This window comes from Trichosporon asahii (genome assembly GCF_000293215.1).
Source record: "Trichosporon asahii var. asahii CBS 2479 unplaced genomic scaffold scaffold00056, whole genome shotgun sequence".
In the NCBI taxonomy this organism is placed as follows: Eukaryota; Fungi; Basidiomycota; class Tremellomycetes; order Trichosporonales; family Trichosporonaceae; genus Trichosporon; species Trichosporon asahii.
This window is the reverse complement of record NW_014040868.1, coordinates 448,121-464,743: the sequence shown is the minus strand read 5'-3', so window position 1 is coordinate 464,743 and position 16,623 is coordinate 448,121. Positions and strand designations below refer to the sequence as shown.

General features: G+C 60.6%; 4 protein-coding genes across 4 annotated transcripts; 1 reads left to right on the top strand and 3 right to left on the bottom strand.

Annotated features, from left to right (window-relative positions):
* Positions 1 to 43: 43 nt before the first annotated feature.
* On the bottom strand, positions 44 to 3,502 carry A1Q1_03485 (uncharacterized protein; the record flags this gene model as incomplete). The annotated part of the gene is made up of 7 exons (XM_014323283.1): positions 44 to 726; positions 765 to 2,466; positions 2,598 to 2,834; positions 2,886 to 2,940; positions 3,113 to 3,206; positions 3,350 to 3,388; positions 3,439 to 3,502. 7 exons carry the CDS (start codon positions 3,500 to 3,502, stop codon positions 44 to 46), a joined length of 2,874 nt encoding a protein of 957 aa, XP_014178758.1.
* A 1,566-nt stretch (positions 3,503 to 5,068) lies between these two features.
* Positions 5,069 to 9,329, bottom strand: A1Q1_03484 (uncharacterized protein; the record flags this gene model as incomplete). Its single annotated transcript, XM_014323282.1, has 4 exons — positions 5,069 to 8,456; positions 8,496 to 8,596; positions 8,636 to 8,878; positions 8,931 to 9,329. 4 exons carry the CDS (start codon positions 9,327 to 9,329, stop codon positions 5,069 to 5,071), a joined length of 4,131 nt encoding a protein of 1,376 aa, XP_014178757.1.
* A 3,666-nt stretch (positions 9,330 to 12,995) lies between these two features.
* Positions 12,996 to 14,104, top strand: A1Q1_03483 (uncharacterized protein; the record flags this gene model as incomplete). Its single annotated transcript, XM_014323281.1, has 2 exons — positions 12,996 to 13,327; positions 13,732 to 14,104. The coding sequence occupies 2 exons, from the start codon at positions 12,996 to 12,998 to the stop codon at positions 14,102 to 14,104; spliced, it is 705 nt and encodes a 234-aa protein (XP_014178756.1).
* A 1,349-nt stretch (positions 14,105 to 15,453) lies between these two features.
* A1Q1_03482 (oxidoreductase) lies at positions 15,454 to 16,602 on the bottom strand (the record flags this gene model as incomplete). The annotated part of the gene is made up of 2 exons (XM_014323280.1): positions 15,454 to 16,514; positions 16,560 to 16,602. The coding sequence occupies 2 exons, from the start codon at positions 16,600 to 16,602 to the stop codon at positions 15,454 to 15,456; spliced, it is 1,104 nt and encodes a 367-aa protein (XP_014178755.1).
* Positions 16,603 to 16,623: the final 21 nt, after the last annotated feature.

Below are 16,623 nucleotides of genomic sequence, written 5' to 3'. Positions count from 1 at the left end.
TGTTTGACTGTTGAACTGATTGACTGCTTTATTTATGGTTACATTACATGTGCTCTGTGAGCTCGGTGCGTGCGAGGTCGCCGATACCCTGGTGATCGACGAGCACGCCCTGGTCCACCACGACGTGCGGCGTCGGCGCGCGCGGCGGGAGCGGCTCGACCATCGGTTCCTGCGGCGGCGGCACGGCGCCGGGCCCACTCTGCATCCACTCCAGCTCCCACAGGCGCGACACGCGCGCACGTCGCTGCGTGTCTCGCGTCAGCAGGCGGGAGACGACCTCGCGCACGCCCGCACTACCCACGCCCTCGCGCCACCCGTACTCGCCCTTGGCGATGTGGTGCATGACACGCCGCCGGCTGAGGCGGTCAGCGGCGGCCTGGTCACCGCCAGTCGACGAGACTGTGGACGCAGTGCTGCCCGCTCTAGGGCGTCCGGAAGCGACGCTGTTATCGTCGAACGGAAGCTCGCCGGCGATGAGCGCGTACAGCACGACACCAAGCGCCCATGCGTCGGTGCGTCGTCCGTCGTATAAGTTGCCCATGACGACCTCGGGCGCAGCGTACGCCTCGCTGCCGCAGCGTGTCGACAGTAGGGGCGAGTCTGTCGCAATGAAGCGTGACAGGCCAAAGTCGGACAGCTTGATCAGCGGCGTCGGCAGCTGGTCCAGTGGGACAGAGCCCATCGACGTCGCCGCCAGCTGGAAGGGGTTCACGGTGAACAGAATGTCTGTGCTGTCAGTTGCCTGTAACAGCCTGTCAACTCACTCTCTAACTTGATGTCACGATGCACAACTTCGACCTCATGGAGCCAGGCCACTGCACGGCACAGCTCGCCAAAGATGCGTCGCACAAGGCCCTCGCCCTTTGGGTCGTTCGGTCCCGGCAGTAGCATGCGCTTGTGCAGGGCTTGATCCTCCACCACGTGGAACAGTTCGCCACCGTTTAGCTTCTCCAGAACCAAACAATGGTGCGAGTCGGTCGAGAAGTGCGTGATATAGCTCACAATGCCCGGGTGCACGAGATGCCGAAGCACCTCGACCTCACGACAGAACGCAATCGTCGTCCGCGAGTTGCGGGCGCAGGCACTGCGGTCGATCATCTTGACGGCAACGGTGCCCGCGTCGTTGTCATCCTCACGAACAGCAGACCACACGATCGAGAAGGCGCCCTCGCCGAGCGGCTCCACCAGCGTCCACTTGCCCGGGTTTGACGGGACACGGATTGGCAGCGCGGCGCTGTCGGTACTCGGCACGAGAACGTCACCTTCCTTCATGGGGACTGCGTCGGGATCGTCGTGATGCGTTTCTCGCGAGATTGCAATCGGTCCGTTACCGCGAGGAAATTGCGACTTGGGCGATGGGGGGTTCAGCAAGTCAACACGCGGATTGGTGACAGATCTGAAACCCTGAGTGTTCGTGGGGGACACGGGTGGGAGGAGATGGTTCATGTCGAGCGTATGCGGGGTGCCGGGGGTAGTCACGACTCGTGCACGCATACTTGGCGGCACGCCACGACCCAACGCTGGCGTTCGAGGCGTCGCAGGAAGCGGTAAGGACGGAGGAGAAGTGGTGATGGTGGGGGAGGTGCTGCTCGCAGTTGTTTTGGGCAGGGGCGATGGCGGCGTCGGTAAAGCGCTCGTGGTTGATGTTGAGAAGAACGCGTCCGTCTTCGAATTGGACACTGGCGTCGCATTTAGTGCCTTGTTTCGCACAGGCGTCGAATTCGAACCAGCCGCCGAGCCGTTGGACTCTAGACTGGACGCGATTGGCGTCCCGGTCGCGCTCCTGAGACCTTGGAACTCGGCCCACGAGTCACTCGGCGCTGGCGACACTGGTCGAAACATGTTGACACCACGGCGGAAATCCTCAAACTCGGACAGTTGTTCCCTTATAGGCGACGACGACATGAAGCTCGCACGCGTGTCGATGGGGGATGGGATCTCGTCGAGGCTCTTAAGCGACGAGTCCCTCCGGTGGGACGGTAACGGCAGGTGCATGCCAGATGCCGGGGCGCTGCCGTTCAGATCCCCACCACCGACATATCGTTTGCGTTCAGACCAGGTCGGGTCAATACCGCCGTTCGAGCTCAAAGCAGAAAGCGACTCGAGAGTTAGCGTCGAGCCAATGTCGCGCTTGAACGTCTCATAGGCTTGGGGCGAGATGGTACTCGGTAGAGGAACAGTAGTCGGGTCAAAGTTTCGGCAGACGATGAAGGCTTCCCCACTACCTTTGCGACTACTCCTGGGCTTGCGCACCCACACGCCGCCTCGACGCCCTATCCGGTCGTAGCCAGGTTTTCCGGCCATGTCGTCCTCGTCTTCGTCGATGTCTTGTCCCGGAGGCGGGCCGGGGAAGAATGTCGAGAGCTGAGAGCGAAGAATAGCTGCTTGAGGATCGAGAGGCGATAAGAAAATCTTAAAGATGAGGGTGGCGTGAGGAGCCATTAGCGTCAACGACAGTGTTAGGGCCTGGGGATGATCAGCGTTATGCACTAGCATCGGGCTCCAAGCGATCGGGAGATGGCGCGCGCGCGCGGCGCGTGTGACTGCGCGCGACACGCGCTACTCTGTGCTGCGCTTCGAGCTTCGCCTTCACGTACCGCCAAAATGAGCTGCGCATGGAGATGAGCGTCAAGGTCGTGGACACCGGTAACTGAAGGGTCAGCTTGTCCGACACGGGGTACAAGTGCTGGCTTGAGCGTATGATACGCACCATCGGGGGCGCCATCGCAGACGACCAAGTCGGCCTTCCTTCCGCCAAGCGCTTCCAAGACGCGGGGGACCGTGTCCGGGCAGGTGATGTCGGTCTGCATCGTCGTGACGCCGGTCAGAGGTGCCTGCGAGAAAGAGGTCAGTCACCCGCTAGCCGCGGCATACGCAATACGTACCATTGGCTGCAGGTCGATGGAGACGATGCGCGAGTCGGAACCAGCGCGGCCGGGCCTGTCGCCGTCAGCAGACATACATTGGGGCTTAAGGGTTTGAGTCGAGCACGGAGCCCAAGTCCAGGGAAGGCGGACAGAACATTATGTGAGGGAAGGAAGGAAACGCGCGGTGCGAGGTGCGAGTCCAGCCGGAAGAAATGCGTCTGGCCGATGGGCGAAGAATCACTCACTTCAGATGCGCAGCAAGGACTTGCGACCACGAGCCCGGCGCGGCGCAGAGATCGACGGCGGTATTGACGCCAGTGAACAGGTCATATTCCTCATCTGTAGTGAAGTGTCAGGATCAGGCCAAGATTCCAGGATTAGAACAGCTCGCGTCCAACGGGACGTGACGGTGAGCGACTTTCGGAGCGGCAACGCCCCGCAGTCATGTCCGAGGCTGCAAGCTGTTCACTGCGCAAACTCACCGAGATGCAGGAGCTTGTAAGCCGATCGGGCGCGGTATCCTTCGAGCTGTGTCAATCGCAAAGAACGAGCAAGAGAGGGCAATACTAACCGTCACTCTTCCCTTTGCGGTAGTAGACGTCGCGCTTGTCCAGACTCGACTTTGAGGAAGGCATGGTGTAACGTGTGCCTCTCCTCTGGGGCCGAGAGCTAGCGGACGTGTAATGGGTGGTGGGACGGCGTCGAGAACCGAATCGGATGTGTGTTGGCTGAAATGGTTGCTAACAACAAAATCGTGACGGCGGACGTTTCGAGTCGAGCGCGCTGGGGTCTAACTCGGTTCGGAACGCGCAGAGGGAGACGCGCGGGTTGGAGTAGACTGTTGGTAGCGGAGACTGTGTCGGGAGTCGGGACAACAGGAGAAGGGATCGAAACGGATGACGATTGCGGCAGGGCTCGTGGTGGTATGCACAAGTGCGCGACGCGAAGATGAAAAGGCAGGAGATGGACAAAGAAAGTGCTTGTCGAACCTGGACGGAGGCGTTTATGTGAGGGAAGGCGGCGAGGTGGCTGATGGCTGAAGAGGATGGGTCCTGCAGAGGAGGAAGGATGAGGGAGGGAGCGAAGGGGTTACCAGCTGCGCGCAAGGGCGGGGGTAGTATCGCCTACGAGGGTAGGGGGGAAGGTGGAGGGGGGCGTGAGCCGAGATGCGACGAAAAGCGGAGTTGAGTCGCAGCTGGGAGAGACGGGAGAGGGGAGTGTGCGAACGAGGGAAAAGTGCGTGTGTGTGATGGTTTGTGATCGAGATATCGAGATGTGCAGCGATCACTTGCGATGATGTGTGGGCTGGCGCAGTCGGTGGTCTCGAGGTCATGAAAGATTGCGGCGGACCGCTTGGCCGATGGACCAAACAACGACCGAGCCTACGTCGGAGGATCTGATTGAGGAGTCCCCAGCCGCGAGCCTGCCAATTTAGTGGCCAGAGGCGCTGGGCCCAAGGCTCAAGGCTCAAGGCTCACTGTAGCCGCCCAGCGCGCCAGCCAGCGCGCTGTCTCGGGGGTCAAGGTTCGCAGCCTAACAGAATTAAACGTGGTCCCATAATCCAGCGGGAGCCAGTCATTACGCCGCATTCCTAATGTTCCAAGTTCCAGAAGCTAATCCAGCGAACCGCCTCGATTACGCAGCCAGCATCCAATCACTTTATACCCCTGCGAGACATCCGAAACACTCAGGACACGCACGACACAGGACAATGTCAGCACTCACCTCACTCCCATTCTGGCTCCAGCCTCTCAATCACAAGGTTGGCACAACGAGGCGCACGAGGCGACAGATAACAAACGTTGCTCCGTCGCCCCGTCACTCTCGATCGCCCCTTCAACCTTCGACGCCTTCGATCGCATTGTTCGAGTCTTCAGATTATGCATGTACGCTACTACTACATGGGCACACTCGTTTGCGTTTCGCAACGGACGCTGGGGGCCATCCGTTTTGCTGTTTCAGATAGGGGGTTTCTAGCACCGACACAATACACACACATTCGCCTGTCCGAGGCCATCGTTCGTCACCCAGTCCAGGATAGTCGCAGAAGAGAAGAGGAAAGAAGAAGGGGAATCGGATCGGAGAGTCAAACCAGAGAAAAAAGAAGTGGAGGAAAAAGAACAAGGGGATCACGGAGCCTGAAGAATATAGAATTATTCGAATATAGAAGTCGATTAACGTAGTTGTCCAGATCGACCAGATCAGAGGAAAGGCTCCATCGCACCAGGGTGCTCGACCTCAGTGTTGACGAAGAGCATGCCGTTGTACAGCTGCGCCGACGGGCTCATCAGAGGGATCCGCCGCGTGGCAAACTTGTCGTTCGGGTCGAAGGCGCCAGGGTGCATGCCGACTGCATGGGCGTGCATCGCCGTCAGCGGCGAGCGACCAAGGATGTCGCCGTCGCGGGGGCTGCACTCGGGGTCGGTGTCCAGAGACCGACACCGCGTCAGCAACGGTGTCGGCTCATCTGGGTCAAAATTTTGTTCGTTTATAAAATCATGCCAAGACTGGTCCGCAAGCGCATCGTCCGTCTGCGCCATCAACGTGACGCCACCGGGTCCGTCGCCGAGAGCAGGTGGGGGGGCGGGGCCCTGTGGCGGCATCATCTGTGCAGACGTCCACATGTTGAGGGCAGCGTTCACGTCCCCGTCGAATGCACCGACAGCCTGGCGCTGAGCGAAGAAAGCAGCGTTCTGCTCGCGCTCCTGCTGAGCTCCCTTCTGCTGCTGCGCAAAGTAGTCCGCGTGCGTCGCACGGGACACGTTGATGGCGTTACCCGAGAAACCAGCCGCCGCCGGAGTCGCTCCAGAGGTGCTGCCGGGTGTCGGGGCCGACTCCACATTTTGAGGAGTGGGAGCAGTCGGGGCTGCTGGCGTCGGCGCCTTCTCACTCTGGGCATCGTCGTCGGCCTTTGCTCGCTTGGCCGACTTTGGGGTCTGAGCGACGGAGCTCTTACGCTTCGCCGGTCGCTTAGGAGCTGCGGTTGATGGCGTCGACGCCTCGGCCTGGGGAGTGGTAGCAGCCGCTGGTGTTCGCGGCGTCTTCTCGTCCGCGGGCGCCGGTTTCGGGGACTCCGAGACCTTGCCCTTCCGGCTCTTGGGAAGTGGCGGGGGCTTAAGGTCCTCCTGCTTTAACGGACGCTTGATGAGGTTGTTGAGCATCTCGGGGCTCAGAGCGTGAGCAGCCTGCTGAGGCGTGTTGGCGTTGGCGCTGGCGCTCGTCGATGCCGGAGCATTGTTGTTGGCGGCGTTGTTGTTGCTGGCAGCGATCGCGGCAGCGGCGTTCATCTGCTGCTGCTGCTGCTGCTGGGCCTGCTGTTGCTGCTGCTGCTGCTGCTGCTGAGCCTGTTGCTGCTGCTGAGCCTGCTGCTGCGCGGCCTGCTGAGCAGCCTGGTTCTGCTGGTTCGCAGCAGCCGCGGCAGCTCGCATCGCCTCGGTCTGGTTGTGGTTGGTGAGGGACTGCATCCGCTTGCGGATGTTCGGGTCGGTCATCGCCTGCTGCAGGTGCACGGAAGCCTCGTCAATGACAAGCTTGAGGCGATTGCGGACGCCCTCGAGCTCCTTGAGCGTCAAGCAAGGCTGGTTGCTCTTCGTCTTGTTGACGGCGGCGGAGCAGATGGCAGTGAGCTGAACGAGGCCGTGGCAGCGTGTTCGGTCCTCAGCGGTCTGAGCGACTACACTGAACAGCGGGCTCCTCTGCTTGGCCTCAGTAGCGAGGCGCACAACGCTCTCGAGAACGGAACGGTACTCGGCCTGCTGCTCTGGCGGGATCTGAACAGTCTGCTTGCGCGTGTTCAGGAACGCAGCCTCGAGCTGAGCCTCCTTGTGTCGAAGGTTCGCGACAACTTCCTGGAAGCTAACAGGGTGCGGGTTCGGCTGTGGAGGCTGGTTCTGCTGCGGCGTCGGCTGTTGGTTCTGCGGAGTCGGCTGCTGCTGGTTTTGCGGTGTCGGCTGGTTCTGCTGATTCTGCGGCGTCGGCTGGTTCTGCTGGTTCTGCTGCTGCTGATTCTGCTGATTTTGCTGGTTCTGTTGGTTCTGCTGGTTCTGCTGGGCCTGCTGCTGCATGCTCTGGGCGTGCGCAACGCGTGCCCGCATGATGCGCTGCTGCTCCTCGGTGAGAGTCATGCCCTGGTTCTGCGCAACCGCGTTCATGAACTCCTGCGTCAAGCCGTTGGTCATGTTAGGACGGATCTGACCCGGTTGCTGAGGGTTGGGCGGGACGTTCATTTGCTGCTGCTGCTGGGGCTGCTGCTGCTGTTGCGGTTGCTGGGGCTGTTGAGGCTGCTGAGGCTGCTGCTGCTGCTGCGGCAGCTGCTGCGGAGGCTGCTGAGGGGTCGACTGCTGGCCGGGGTTCTGCTGCGGCATGAGACCCTGGGGGCGCACGGCGTTCTGCTGAACACCCGGGTTCTGCTGTTGTTGTTGCTGCTGCTGCTGGTTGCGCTGCCCGGCCTGCAGGTTCTGCATCCAGAGCTCCTCCAGGCGGCTCAAGAACTGGTGGTACACCTCCGAGATCTGCCGCGCGATCGTGCTAGGATCGGCACCAGGCTGGTTCGACGGGAGGAAGCCGATTGCCTGAGCGGCGGTGGTCCACAGCTTGTCGATCGGCTGGCTGTCAAACTTGCGGTAACCTCCGTACGCGAAGACGTAAGCGAACAACCGGTAGAGGTTGACCGGCTTGCCATTGACGAGCGGATACTGCAGATCGGGGCGCTGATGCAGGCTTCGCAGGACGCGGAGCCAGTCTTCCTCCGGGGGGAAGTTCTGCGTCGGAGCGGTCTGCTGCATGTTCCACGGTCCGCCGGCGCCCCCTACTCCACCAGCGCCCGGCTGCTGGGCGTTCTGCGACAGCTGATTCGCCATCGGGACGCTCTGTCCCATGTTCGGCATCCCCTGGTTCTGCATGTTCGGCACCTGCTGCGGCTGCTGCTGGAGCTGCTGAGGCTGCTGTTGCGGAGTCTGCTGCTGCGGTTGCTGCTGTTGAGGCTGAGGCGGCTGCTGCAGTTGCTGAGGCTGCTGTTGCGGCGTCTGCTGCTGAGGAACCTGCTGCTGGGGCTGTTGAGGCTGCTGTTGCTGAGGCTGTTGCGGCTGCTGGGGCTGTTGCGGCTGCTGCTGTTGACCGGGCTGCTGAGGCTGCTGGGGCTGACCAGGCTGCTGCTGCTGGGGTTGCTGCTGCTGCTGGTTTTGGTTGCCCATCTGCGACTGCTTGAGCTGGTTGATCAGGTGCTGCTGCAGATGCGGCGGCAGAGGCTGGTTGCCGTTCAAGCCGAAGAGGCCGGCCTGCTGGAGCTGAGCGAGGCTACCGGCACTTAACCGCTGTCCCTGCGCCTGCGCGGCCCGCTGCTGCTGAGCGAGAGCAAGAAGCTGGGCCTGAGTCAGGCCGCTCTGTTTGATGCGGTTGGCGAAGAGTTCCCGGCGCTGAGCCTCAGTCAACGTCTGTGCGGACTGAGGTAAGCCGGGCACCTGGGCCTGTGGCTGCAGAGGGTTCGTTGTCATCAACGGCGCGTTGTTGTTGTTCGGGTCGACACCGCCGAGGCCCGAACCTCCCGCGGCATTCTTGTTGGCGGCCTGCTGCGCAGCCTGGACCTGCTGCCTGCGGATGTTAGCGTAAGAAAAAGAAATAGCTACTTACAATCGCTGCATCGCAGCCCTCATTTCCGGAGTGCTCATGCCTCCCTTCTGGATCAAAGCGGCGTACTGGTTGATTGTTTGCGGGGGCAAGCCACTGACGTCCTGCAGAATCAGTCAGACATGTTCGACCGACGGACTTACCTTTGCGTTGAAAAGGGCCTCGGCAGCCTTCTGCGCCGCGTTCTGCTGAAGCTGGGTCGCGTTCTGCTGCTGCATCGGCTGCTGAGGCTGGACGTCTGGCCGGATCTGCTGCTGAACCTGCTGCTGCTGAGCCTGCTGGAATCGCTGCTGCTGCAATTGCTGCTGGGCGTGCTGGATCTGCTGAGCAAGGACGGCCGGATTCGGTGTCTGGCCCCCCGCATTTGTCACGCCCGCACGGACTGCCTGCATACGAAGCTAAAGCGGTCAGTATGCGCGCTCCCGGTGCATCACTCACGAGGTCAAACTGCGACGGCGCCGAGCCCATGAGGTTGGGCGTCTGGCCCGGATTTTGCTGCTGCTGCCCCATCGCTTGCTGTTGCCGCGCTCGCTGGTCGAGTTGTTGGCTGGCATGAGACTGGAGCGAGTTGAAAGAATTCAACCAGTTGGTGGGTAGTGCGCCCCCGCCACCGGCCGCGGCACCGCCGACATTGTTCGTGTTGCCGCCGAGCGCGTTGGAGATGGCGGCGTTGCTGAGGTTGAAGCCCTGCATGCCCTGCTGCTGCTGGCTCTGGTCAACGCCACCGGTCATGCCGCTGAGGGCCGCCGGATTGACGTTGCCACCGTTGTTCGGAAGCTGATAGAGGATGGAGGGGTCGAATCCAGCATTCTGGAAGGCCTGTCCAAAATTGGACATGCTGGGGGATGGATGCTGGCTTGCCACCGCTGTGGGGAGGTGCGAGGTGAGGATGTGTCGGTCGGACGGTCGGATGGATCGTTACAAAGTGGAAGGAATCCGCGTGGGGGAGGGTTGCTATGGGACTCGACGGACACACAGAGGCGCACAAAGTCTTTTTCCCGGTGGGTCACTTCGCTGCCGGACGAACGGCGATGGAGGGGGCGACGAGCGAGTCGAGGATTGGCGGCGGCTAGGTCGCTTGGACCCGCGCGCTGGGGAGACAGGAGGTGCCGTCGGAGGGGGAGTGCTGTTACTCTGTCGGCGTCACAAAGCTAGATGGGATGGCGGCGCGCGGAAGAGAGAAAAGCGATGACGGAAAGGGGGCCAGGAGGCGGTGACCGGTCGCTGACTGGACGGTAGCGCTGGGTGCTGGATGGGATGTCAGCTGGTTCTCGAGCAAGTGTGGGGAAGCGGAAGAGTGGAAGAGGATTGTGAGATACGGGTCTGTTCGTCGAAGGGAGGGAACATGAGCTGATCTGTCCAGGCGGGAGCCAGGCTGAGGGGGCGGCGCAGAGTCGTGTGCTGGGTGTGCCGCCGGGGCCTTTGTCGGCTGTCGGGTGCTCGGACGCAAACGGGAAGGCGGGGCCAGGCCACTCACAGTAGCGGGAGTGTGGTGTGGGTGTAGAGGATTGATGTGGAGATGTTGGATGGTGTCTGGAGGAGGAAAACGGATCGCGGTGAGCGAGTTCGGCGGAGGGGGGGGACGGCAGGCAGAGGGGAGGGGCGGAAAGAAGGGGTGGTGTTCGGGGGTGGATGAATGGATGGGGGAGGGCGTGAGGGGTGGGTGATGGGTGATGGCAGCTGGGTCGACTGGGTGGCAGCGAGCGACCTGCAGGCAGGCCAGGCAGGCTGCAGCCTCAAGACCTGGGTACCCAGGGCACACAGGGTTTTCAGCCAGGGGGCAAGGGACGCAGACGCAGGGCCACCCAGGGCCACCAAGGGGCACGAGACCTGCGGCGGCAGCTGTCAGTGCTGGCTTTTCATCTGGTCCCGTCACGTTGTAACCGGCGGTACGACCATTTAGCCCAAAGCTTAATTATGCCTATTAGTCCGACCTTATGCTCTCTTATTCAAGCAGACCCTGCGACCCAACCAAGTTCTTATGCAAAGTATCGTAGCTTTGGCTCGAGAGTTTCTAATATGCAGCGACAGGCGACGTCCAGGTGGCCCAGGTAGCAGAGCAACAGGAGAGGGACAAGGCTTAAGCCCGTCAAGCCGTCAAGCCCTCCAGCCAGCCTTAGAGCTTAAGCATGCAGAGCGGCTTGGACGAAACGGAAACGCAGGAGGCAGCGTCGTGAACGTGCATCCTTGCAGATCCAGTAGTGTGCCATCAGGCCATCAGGCCATGACACCAACCGTCAGCTGGCGTAACGCCCCGCGTCATGCTGTCACCCATCCCCCGCATCGGGGCAGCCGGCACGCAGTACCCCATGGCTGCACCCCTTCTTCCCCATGTTCGTGGTCGTCCTCGTGGCAAATTCATGTAATGTTACGAAGAAGCGAAGCGAGTCGTCATCTGGCTTCCAGTCCGGCTACAAGATGGGTCATCCACCTGTAGCATTGTGCTATATATTGCAGCCTGCGCATCGACGTATCTCCTCTTGTCGTCCTCGGCTTCAGCCTTCGACTTCGTGGTCTTCGGCAGTAATAGCGCAATGGGAGTCCTGCAGTCCGGCGTTGCGGTCCCATCACTCCAGCACTCGTGCTCAACTCCAGCAATCAGCAAGCTGCATCCGGGTGCACCGCCGAGGCACCTCCGACCACTTGCGGGCTGGCGACAGATGGACGAGATCCCACTGTACCAAGGTCCAAGGAACACTCTGATCAGGCCCAGCTTATTCCAATCTGTGCTCTGGTGAATTGACAAGCTTCCAAATCGAAAATCTGCAAACGTAATCGGCGCGTAATTTCTTACTGCAGGTCCCATTATAGCCTGTGCCTCGTTGTCTACTTCTGCAACTCTTTGACCCACTCTGATGCATCAAACTCTGCCTCTTCGCTGCAGACGACAGCCTGCATACTGTGAGTTGGGCGCTGGGCGCTGCCCAGAGTAAGTCACAGACCACCCTGAAGGCTTGTGTCGGCCCTGGTTTAGGCTGTCGGCGGCCCTACGAAACCCAGCGAGCACCCTGACGACCCTAGAAATGCAGACCAGAAAAGTGGCGGCCGGCCAGGGCCCCGCTGGATATCCTTAGGGCTGGTCCATCAGATGGGCGAATCAGAACGAGAAGAGTGAACCAGTTCTAAAACCAGGTTCCCCGGGCCCTAAGCCTCGAGCAAGCTTCACCATCCATCGAACCGCCGGCATAACACTCAGACCAAGCAGGTGAGCAGAGGCCCAGGAGTACAGTGGTAGGTAGCTGGGTTCCTCCCGTACCTCCCCGTGCCTGGGATGACTGGTCAGACCTGGGCGTGAATGCTGCTCGAAGGGCTGCAAGACGGGGTCGGCGTTCCTGGCCTGCATTCATGAGGCAAGAGCGTGTCCGCGGAAGCTCTACTGAATGCGCTCTGCGCCCTGGGGCGCCCCTGGTTCAGCTAAACCTGGCTCAGCCAAAGAACTGCGTTGCAGTGGGTTGGGTGAAGAGGGCCGAGAGGGCTGCTGCGGCCACTGCCCTCAGGCATCGCAGCAAGACACTGCGGTTATCGCACTGAACAGTCGCAGATTGTATAAGGTACGAGAGACTTGCAAGGGCCAAAGGACAGAGGACCTGAGGGACAAGGGGGCGACTCACCCAGTCCTTCTCCCCCTTCCTGATTGTAGTCCGACAAGATCGACCCGAACTCAAGACTTCGGGAACGTCGAGCATTTGTGGAGCCCAAGCCGTTGATGTCACCTGGCTTCGGCTGGCTGCAGCTGGCTTGCGCTTGGCTTGTGTCATACGCGCACTGCTCAGCTGAGCCACCTGACGAAGCAGCTGAACATGCACTACACAAGTCCAGAGGGATCCAGAGCAGAGGAAGCACAAGGAACGCGGGGCTGTGTTCCAGTTAGCACCCCATTGACACCCCCTCGTAGCACCGGTCTAGTGAGCTCTTAGTCCCGCTAGTCCCGGATAGCGTTCTCGCCTTTGGAGGCACTAGGGGGGCTAGCGCGGCCGTCTCTTCACTCTTCAATTCTTCTGCACGTGCAGCAATACAGTGGTCGAACATGCAGATCTGCGCGCATGCACGCTCCACAAGAGGCGACGTATACGCGGGCCGTAGATGGGTACCTCGTGTGCCGAGCCCGGCAGTGGCCGGGTCGTCGGTCCGTAACCACGCATCCTCCTCCATCCTTCATGAAACTCTGACCTGCGCTTCAAGTACTGGGAGGGCGAACGTGTGATAGACTCGGTGAGCTCGGTATCCCTCGGTCAGAACGAGCGGCACAGGATCGCCGCGCGCGTGCAGGCGGGCGTGTGACATCACCGGACCGAGCGTCGATCAAGGCTTCGGCCTCCACTTGAGTTACTTCCCGACCGGCCGACATCCGACCCAGACCTTCAAGTTAGGTTGGCGGACTGAGCCAAACTCGGCTCGGCGCGACGCTCCACTTGCCGCGTCGCAGAGTCGACAGACGTGGACGGCTCCACCGCGTTTTGCATCGTAAAGAGATGATCGGCGCCCGCTCGGCGCCGGAAATCCATGACGCTCTTCCAGCCTCCGGGGTCTGCTTCGTGTTTCATGTCCCAGGATGCGACGTCACAACACAATCGCGTTGCATCTCCGATCTGCACAGCTCATGTGTCTACAATCCCCTGCCTAACGAATGGGTTATACCTAGAGTTTGGCCTTGTTGACGAATCCCGAGTTGAACAGGAGCAGTTGGCTGCGTGTCAGCACTACTCGCCCGTAGACCTACTTGATATCCTTGAGCCAGCCCTTGCCCGGCCCTCCACCGCGCTCGATGCAGGGGATGGGCCACGGGCTCCGCCTGATCACCACATTGTCCCCCTTGCCCAGCTTGCCGACCTCGCGTCCGTCCAGGCTCAGCGTGGCGGGGGCGCGGGCCCGGGGCGAGATCTGCAATTGCACCGTCGCGTCCCCTGGCAGCACGACTGAGCGGAAGGAGAGCGAGCGCGGCGCAATCGGGGTCAGGAGAAGCGTGTCTGCCTCCGGATGAGCGATGGGGCCGCCCGAGGAGAGGTTGTACGCTGTGCTTCCTGTCGGCGTCGAGAGCATGAGGCCGTCACACTTGCTGTCAGCGCTACCGCAGATGCTACTCACAATGGCCTCGGTCATGTGCTGATCGTTGAGATATGCGTCGAGCACCGCTAGGTGGCTGTATTTGCCGCGGTGCAGCACCACTTCGTTCATGCCTGAGGATCCGTCAGCATCGTGTGCCAGCTCAATGTGTTATATGTACACTGCCAGCTCTCAGGACTGCCTTCGAGCCGTTCTCCATCCTTGTTGAGGAATCGACACTCAATGCGCATGCGGTACAGAATCGAGACACTTCCCGAAAGCGTCTGCGAGAGTACGTCGCGGAACGAGGCGATGTGGAACGGGAGCAGGAAGCCGAGACTGCCCATCGAGAAGCAGAGCACGGGCGGGCACTCGCCCTGCCCGAACAGCGAGGCGGCGTGCAGAACCGTGCCGTCGCCGCCGAGAGACAGGACGAGGTGCGTGTATGGGAACAGTTCGTGGGGTGTCGTCCCCTCGTCTGCGCGTTAGCTCCCCCTCGCTCAACTGAGCTCACCAACAACGACTACGTCAAAGTCGGGATGGTCGCGGACCGTGTGCCCCTCGACTAGAATTCGCACAGAGGGGTAGGTGTCCCGGAAGTAAGCGAGGATTTGGCCCACGGCCTGCTTCACTACCTCGCTGCACTCCTTGTGTACGAGCAGCACGCTCGTCGGCGGTGCAGACCATGTCGACTGCTGGTGCGAGACCTGGGTCGTCTTGCTCGGCGCGACGAGGCGGGGTTTGCTGCTGTCAGCGATTACTACGATGGGTGCGGGCAGTGGGCACCATGGGCATCACTGTAGCAGCTCGAACTGCTGTGATGCTGAACCAGAGAAGCTGCCCGTGGGTTCAGAATCACTGGGGAGAACGGGGCCCAGTGACTCAACAACGTTACTGATCGGCGGAGACCGCCGTCGACCGCTCCATCTTCTTAACTTCTAGAGACCACTGCAAACACAATAAGGGATGGGGGAACTCACGCAGCGATTTGTTCCGGGGTCAACTTTGGCAGCTCAGACAGCAGCGTATGTCTTGAATGTCGATAAGAGGGGGCCATGGCGAAGTTGGAGGTTGTAAGAAATGTTAGGGCTTGTTGCAGATTCTTGGAATTGTGTTGCGACATGACGTCGGGTTGAGATTGCCGGTACCGCTCCCCCGTGGGGAAGGATTTTCCGCCACACGATCTGACAAGGATTCGTATCAAGCCACGGCAAGCTATGAAGGATAGGCTAAGGCTTACATTCCAGAAGTGCCAGCACGACTCACTGCACACCGGGCTCCACTGACTCCAAGTGACAACGTAGTCTCCGCCAAACTGTTTACTCAGCAAAAAGTAGAGGACAACTTACGAGGTCATGCACAGCTGCTCAGTTCACGATAAGCTCCAGAACACGTGAAGGGCAGCACAGAGGCACAAGGTACAGAGTCCTCGGCGCGCGGGTCACAAGTCCGATTGACCACCCGGGTACCGGATTAGAACTGATGCTCTTGACTGTACGTGGAGGGATGCGATCATCGCCGTCCCTCGTGCTCTCTCCGAACATCGCCGCTTCCAGTGCCGCATCGCACCCGCAGAACACATCAAACGTAGCTCCTACTCGCCCCGATGCGCCTCGCCCCATTGGCCACTACGGCCACCCACTCATGCCACCGTCTATTGTCAGCAAGCGCCACGAATCGTCACATCAGCATGTCATTAGAAGGGCACCAGTCATTCTCGACAGCTCACGACGCAAGCAAGAGGATGGAGAGGTTGCATCAGGCCCGGCCTTCTCGGTTTCAGTTATCTTGTACATGGCTCTATAGATCGCTCGCTGTTCGCTCGCGGGTATGTCATTAAATCGTCCGTTGACAGCTTTAGATAAGATGTTGTTTTCGTTCCACTCGTTACTCGCGCCCGCTTGTTGACCGCCGCGGTCTACATGAACAGCTCGGTGTGGAAGACGACGTCCCAAATCTTGGACGTGACACCGAAGCCAAGCTCGTAGTTCTTGTAGTGGTGCGCCAGGTGGTAGCGCTTGAGCTCGGCGAGGTACTGCGGCAGGCGGGTGTGGTGGAGCGCATAGTGGCAGCAGTCGTAGAGGATGTAGAACGCGAACGCGCCCGCGATGATACCGTTCGCGATCGCCTTGGGGAAGATGAGGTGCGCGAGCTTGGTGAACGGCGTCTCAAGGACGAAGAACAGGAGCGGGGGCATGACGAGGCGCAGGCGGTCCATGGGCAGGTAGTGGTGGATACCGTGCAGGAGGAAGTGGAGGACGATGGCCCAGTTCTGGTCGGGGAGGTGGTCGTCAATGTGGAACAGGAACCGGTGCATGCCGTACTCGAGCAGCGTCCAGATGACGTTGCCGAGCAGGAAGCAAGGAATCGTCTTGGCGAGGCCCATCGCGCTGGGAGTGGGGAGAGGCATCTGCAGCGGCAGCTTCAACAAGTCCTTAGCCGTGATCGCCGAGTTGGTAAACTGCAGGGCCGACAGATAGAACAGGAAGGCGGTGATGGGACCCCAGACCATGGGCACGACCCACCACTTGGTGCGGGTGAACATCTCGAGGAAGTCGGGACCGAACAGACGCGCGGACTCCTTCAGATGGCGCGGGTTGTGCACCTGGCTGAGGTAGTACTCCTTAGACCAGGGAGCGCCCCAGACCTGCATGAGGAGAGGACGCGAGAGGTCGAGGAACTTGTTCTTGTCGTAGTCAGACTTGACGTTGGTCTCGTCCGGGTGGAAGTCGACGTCGGGAACCCAGTCCTCAGAGACGATCTTCTCGTCGCCGCCGAGCTCTCCGATCTTGAACTCCTCTAGCATCTCGTAGGCGGAAGTCGAGTGCGCGTGCGAGGTCGGGTCAGCCATGATCGTACCGACGTCTCCGCCGGCAACGTTGAGAATCAGGTCATCGCCACCCGGGTGGTCCTCGAGGAACTCGGTGACATCGTAGACATTTCCGTTGTAGGTGATCCAGCATTGCTTGCGCGTGTTGCCTGATTAGTTAGCGGCCGTGCCTCTTGCTTGGTAAGTAGACCTACGCTTTGACACGTCGGCGTTGGCGAAAATGCGAGCCTGGTGCATGTTGGAATGTGGAGCGAGAGG